This window comes from Dendronephthya gigantea, unplaced genomic scaffold (assembly GCF_004324835.1).
Source record: "Dendronephthya gigantea isolate DGI-Jeju-01 unplaced genomic scaffold, DenGig_1.0 000013F, whole genome shotgun sequence".
Taxonomy (NCBI): Eukaryota; Metazoa; Cnidaria; class Anthozoa; order Malacalcyonacea; family Nephtheidae; genus Dendronephthya; species Dendronephthya gigantea.
In genome coordinates this window covers 3,143,868-3,149,976 of record NW_021163023.1, presented here as the reverse complement: position 1 = coordinate 3,149,976, position 6,109 = coordinate 3,143,868, and the positions used below count along the sequence as shown (strand labels likewise).

The window sequence follows — 6,109 nt, the reverse complement described above, 5'->3', positions numbered from 1 at the left end:
CATGGGACCATCAGTATCGGGAAAGACTACCGCCTTGAAAGCTGTAATGAGTATATTTGGCATACGAAATTTACGTGTGGTTAGTGGTTTTACTCATATGGCCAAATAAATGCATGCTATACTTTAGATACATCTTATGGACCTTGAGTTGTGACGATTATTCCAAATGTTGCATCTATTCAAGTTAACGATTCACCCAAATTTTTTTTAAACTTAAATGTTTGTCTGCTTACAAAATAATTAAATAAAGTGCGTTTATGTTGTCTTATAGTGCTTCATGTGACTTCAGTTTTTCGGGTTTGATCATTATTTGAGATAATGATCCTATTTGCCTTTTGATGAACTACTCCCTAATTCCTGGTTTATACACTATAGCCAAACCGAATGAAAATTGCCGTGCCGAACGTTGAACATGATCGAGCATCTCAAATTTCTTGAAATTAACTAAGAATTAATAAAATATATGCACCTCAGTATAGACTCCTAAACACCATATGTTATAGGCTTTAAGCCCCGTTTACACTACACCCGATTTAAAGGTACGCGTGCCCATTTTAGCCGTGCCGTGCCGATAAATAGACTGTAGTGTAAACGGGGCTTTAGCAGCTATAATAACTAATTGCTATGAACGTAGACAAAACAATTAAGCCATGTAAGCAAAATATAACTCAATATCGCAAGCCAAGATCTTTAAAAACTCTACAGGGGTTAGACCTAAGTTAACAATCTTATCAGGTTTTTCAAGGGTAAATATGCCTGTAATCCGTGAGTTAGGTTGCGTGGCTTAAAGTAGCTTATAATACAAAACGTTTATGATGCATCATTGCCAAGGTTGTATTCAGTTCGCTTTATATATAAATTTGTTATCGTACTACTAACAAACTTTTGTGACCAAGTAAGTATATTGAACTTGTTAACAAGCTTTATTTTTTTCAGAATCCAGCAGCAGATATATAGAAAATCGACAAAGCAACACAACTATTCCATTTGGTTGGGATGATGCGTCCGATATGAAGGTCCTAAAAAATGTTTCAGTCAATTCTTTTAATGGCGTAAGTATTATATTGACCACATATTTATGCGTTACGCATAACCATTACCAAAGCTCCAGGATTGAAAATGAAATTGTGTTTCGAGCAGCCAATCAGCGTACGTGTTGGAAATTGATTGGATGACAATTAGACCGTGCACACGTATAACGCTTTTGACTGTTTTTGGTTTTGCGCAGAAATGACAGCAAACAATGCAAAAGCAGTAGCAATCAATTTGCAGCAGAAATTAAATCTAATTTAATATATTGAAAAAACTTTAACTCGGACCGCGTGAACAATTAATTAAGCGTCTTAAAACGATAATGAAAAGATGCAAAAAATTACAGTCTTATAGTAACTTGGTATAGGTTTGCAATTTCACGCATGTTTGTATGTAATTGTCTGGTAATCATATTGACCCACCCAAAATAGCAAAACAGCAACTTTATTATTCATACTCACATCACCCTACACTCACAGTAGCCCTTTACACTCCGCACGAAGTCTTGTGAAATCGAAGTCCAGCCCAGTTTTTTATCGCAGCGATCACGATTGTTATACGATTATATAGAAAATTTTTACTTTTAGCCGTCCCAGTGAACATATTTATACAGCGATCGTAACGATCATACTGAAACCAGGCTTTTGCAAGCCGTCTTTAATTAACTTGTCTACTTATTATACATGCACTCTGTAGTGTGGAAGTTCCACAATGAAGAACACCTTGCAGCCGCATACTGTTCCCGTGGTCTCCACGAACCTTGACACATCGGAAAAAAAGTATGTGTGTTCATACAGTATAATCACTATAATACTGCGTATATGTGAGAGTATACACGATCCTTCGGGTTAATGCCAAAATAGTTATAAGATTCTTCATTATATGTCAGTTAGGTGGGTTTCACTATAAGGTGGGTTTTACTATTATTTTTGAAGTACTTGAAATTAACCACGAAGTTAACGCTAAAATTTTACGTACATGACTGATCTAAACGTATAGCTATCATTCATATAGGATTAATTCTCGGTGGTTGCGAATTGAATTTAAAGCACTTTCGCCAAGGCTAACTGGAAAGGATAAAGTCTTAGCTGAGATGAATGTTAAAGCAGCTATGAATGAAGCGCACAAAAGCATTTGCGTTGTCACTACCTGTATGCATAACAATCTCGAAGAATGCACAGAAAACGACACTTACTTCACTATTTTGGAAGAGCTAGAGGAAGAAATAGAAAAAAAGGGCATGCAAATTGATGATAGAGTCAAACTTATGATGGGACTTCTGCTTTTCTCTGCCAAAAAGGTAAATATAGTATGTAGTATGTAATACTGAAATATGTACGGATTAAATATAGCCTCATAAATTAGACTGTCACAGTGTCAGTGTATGCATGTCAGTGAAAATGCGGACTATGTATGTGCATGTTTATTTTATCTCCAGTATCTATCGTATGAAACTGAATAATACAGCCGTAAACGCAGGGTTTGATTGAAAACGTTCTATAGGATCCAGTTTAAAATAGCAGTTGCCTAAATTTCATATACTGTACGTATAAAAGACGTGATAATCTGTATTTTGCCGTTGGAAAACAGAGCTACAACGACGTCTAATATTTTAGTTACTATAATTTCCGGATTTATTTTTTCTATTATATATAGTCTGGTATTATAAGCTTTTCTAGTTATACCCTTGTCCTGTTTGTTGAAATTCTCAAATTCTCAATTGTTCTTTATGTTCCTGTAGTAGGTTAAGCTTTGTTTAAGTTCGCTATTATATATCATTATTTCTATGCAGATTTTGGAAAAAGTTGATCTAGCTGACGATTATGTCTTGGTATGGGAGACAATGAAAGAAGTTATTTTGCCAGGCTACACATTAAGAGAATCAGAACAGCAGCCCACATCGAATGAGAAGTGTCAGAATAATGCAAATGTAATTCATAAACTTCTACATGATCACTTGCTCCCTTTAGCGGCCAAAGAGGATCCAAATTACGTATGTTTTCTTGCTTCTTTTACTTTTTAGTTGCATATTATTTTAATTTCACACGCGCGCTTACATTTTAAGCCATATAAATCCATAGTAGAAACTATGAGCGTTACCAAGAAAAAATAAAAATAAACTAGATAATATACAGTCATTTAAAATAAGGTTGTTAAGACCAGAATGTTTCGCCAGCCTCTTACTCATGGTCGGAAAGCCAGAATATACCGGCAAAGCATTAATCTGGTTTTAGTAGCCTAAATTATGCAAATAAACACTATAACCCTGGGTTAGCGTTAACCGGCTTTTGAACAACCGGCCCCTGTATCCTTGCGTGAAGTATACAAATATGATAATTATATGCCCACTTGATTTTCGATGTGTTATAAACCTACTTAAAACTATCATTTTGGCCCACTCTGTTGATATTGTTCAGTCACTTTGACTATGGTCTATAACAACCATAATTGAAATAATCTGATATAATTTCCTTAAATTTGCAAAGGTGATGCGTTTTATTGATAATGACCATAATCCTTCAAAATGCACATGCGGAAAGTCGGTGGTGTTCCACGTTAAAGATGTGGTGGAGTTCCTGAGAAAAAAAGCGTCAGTAACTGGCGATCAGTTATTGTCATCAGTAACTGAAAATTCAGTTCGTCGTTTCATAAAATCGAGAGATATTGGTTGCGTTGGGGTGCAAGTACGATTCCGACGGAGGCCCAAGCAATGTAACGCGGCACATATACAGAGGATCTGGTTTGATCCAAATGACCTCTCTGTTTTGGATGAAAGTAAGAATACAAAAGGCGTCAATTAATTAATTAATACGATGACATTTGCCTGTAGAACTGTTGAACAGGCGTTTAATTAATTAACAAGACGCCCGGTAGGCGTTAACTCGGGCTGTGTAGCCGGTAAATACACTGCACTGAAACTGAGCTATATTGATACACTGTAAGTACGCGACTGTCCGCGCGGATGACTAAGCCTGCGACACGAAAAAAAAATAATAATCGCGAAACCTAGACTCGGCTAGACCTAGACCACAGTAGCCCGAGTAATTAATATTACGTAGCTACTATTTTCGGTTATATATATAGCATCTCCTTTATTTGATTAAATTTATTTGAACGTAATAGTTTTACTGACTGAGTACTTTTTAGGAGACCTGCCTATTGTTCAGTATACGCTTTTAATTTAACTTTTGTATTTTATTCACAGAACTTGGGAAGAGGAATGATAAAAGTGGGACAAAAGTGCAAACCATTCTTGACAACGACAGTGTTTTGACAAATGTAGAAACCATTCTTGACAACGACAGTGTCTTGCCAAATACACAAACCATTCTTGACAACGACAGTGTCTTGACAAATGTAGAAACCATTCTTGACAACGACAGTGTCTTGCCAAATGCACAAACCATTCTTGACAACGACAGTGTTTTGACAAATGTAGAAACTATTCTTGACAACGACAGTGTTTTGACAAATACACAAACCATTCTTGACAACGACAGTGTCTTGACAAATGTAGAAACTATTCTTGACAACGACAGTGTTTTGACAAATACACAAACCATTCTTGACAACGACAGTGTCTTGACAAATGTAGAAACTATTTTTGACAACGACAGTGTTTTGACAAATGCAGAAACTATTCTTGACAACGACAGTGTCTTGCCAAATACACAAACCATTCTTGACAACGACAGTGTTTTGACAAATGTAGAAACCATTCTTGACAACGACAGTGTCTTGACAAATGTAGAAACCATTCTTGACAACGACAGTGTTTTGACAAATACACAAACCATTCTTGACAACGACAGTGTCTTGACAAATGTACAAACCATCTTTGACAAGGGTGCCTTGGCAAATACACAAAAAACAGTTGAAAATGACGTTCAAAACCTTAAAAGCAAAGACAGCAAAGGTGGTAAAAGAAAACGGAGAATGGCAGATGGTTTGTTCGATAAATTGCACAGTGGACTCAAAGGTATATTATATGCACGTTCTAATTTACTCCTCACATTTATCACAACTCACAAATTGAGAATACTGACCCAAACCATATTTTTAGATAAACGTACACGAAATGGTAAATAAGGTTAATTACATCGATGGAGCCGGAGTGTTAACTGCATGGTGTTGCTGTAGTACTTGTGGACTACGTGATCTGGCAAAGTTGTTAAACATTATTTAATATGTTTTTGTGTTGAAATTTGGTTGGCATATATGGGCGAACATAATTAGAGTGTTAAATGCTGAACGCAAATAGCGACGAGATATTACATACTTCATTATAAGTTGCTTCATGCAATCTTAACAATATGTCAATGTTAGCATATGTCTTGATATAAAAAACAATAATCAATAAAGTACTTGAGTTTTAACATCAACATTGTGGGACATAAATAAATTAATTAATGTGAATATAAACTATATGCTAAGCCCATTAGTGGAAATGACACATTATGTCAACTTGATCTTAAGCCTTGTTTAAACGTTACCGGACGAATTTAGGTCTGAAATTCGTTCATTTTCGCCTGTTTACACGCAAATTTGTTCTTTACCGTGTATAAACAAGGCCTTTGGCTTGGTGGTCAGAGCATTTCACAAACATCGAAAAGGCGTAGGTTCAATTAGCCATTTCCCAATCGAGCAGGGTACTGTGTTTAGTCGGGAACCGCAAAGCATCCATGGACTGTTTGGAGGGACAAATGATTTCAGACTTATATTTCCTGTTCCTCCAAACAGTCCATAGATGCTTTGCGGTTCGCGACTAGACCCAATCCCCTGCTCGATTGGGAAATGGCTAATTTCTGCCGGACGGCCAATAGTTGATGAATTCTTTTCAACTGTCCCTGGCGTGTATCAATTTCCACTCAAAATTAAGACCAATTTAACCTATTCTTATTTTTAAATGCTTACTTTTATACGGCGCAAATCTCAAAACCGTCAAATTTCAAAGTCCTTTTTGAGTTTTAAAACCTTTTTCCAGATGAACTCTTTTTGCCATTTTCTCAGTGGTAAAACAATATTTAAGTTAAATAAGCCTTCTATGACACCAATGTATAAACTGTAAACCGTTTCA

The 6,109-nt window shown here is 36.0% G+C and overlaps 1 protein-coding gene across 1 annotated transcript; it reads left to right on the top strand.

The window, feature by feature from the left end:
* The first annotated feature begins 943 nt into the window (after positions 1-943).
* LOC114519365 lies at positions 944-5,417 on the top strand. Its single transcript, XM_028539489.1, has 7 exons — positions 944-1,052; positions 1,729-1,811; positions 2,047-2,332; positions 2,825-3,025; positions 3,519-3,807; positions 4,238-5,011; positions 5,096-5,417. Exons 1-7 carry the CDS (start codon positions 1,011-1,013, stop codon positions 5,119-5,121), a joined length of 1,701 nt encoding a protein of 566 aa, XP_028395290.1. The 5' UTR covers positions 944-1,010; the 3' UTR covers positions 5,122-5,417.
* Positions 5,418-6,109: the final 692 nt, after the last annotated feature.

Coding starts and splice junctions, on each gene's coding strand:
- LOC114519365 (XM_028539489.1), top strand. CDS start 1,011: ATGAAGGTCCTAAAAAATGTTTCAGTCAATTCTTTTAATGGC. Junction 1,812..2,046: donor CTTGACACATCGGAAAAAAA/GTATGTGTGTTC, acceptor TCATTCATATAG/GATTAATTCTCGGTGGTTGC. Junction 3,026..3,518: donor CCAAAGAGGATCCAAATTAC/GTATGTTTTCTT, acceptor AAATTTGCAAAG/GTGATGCGTTTTATTGATAA.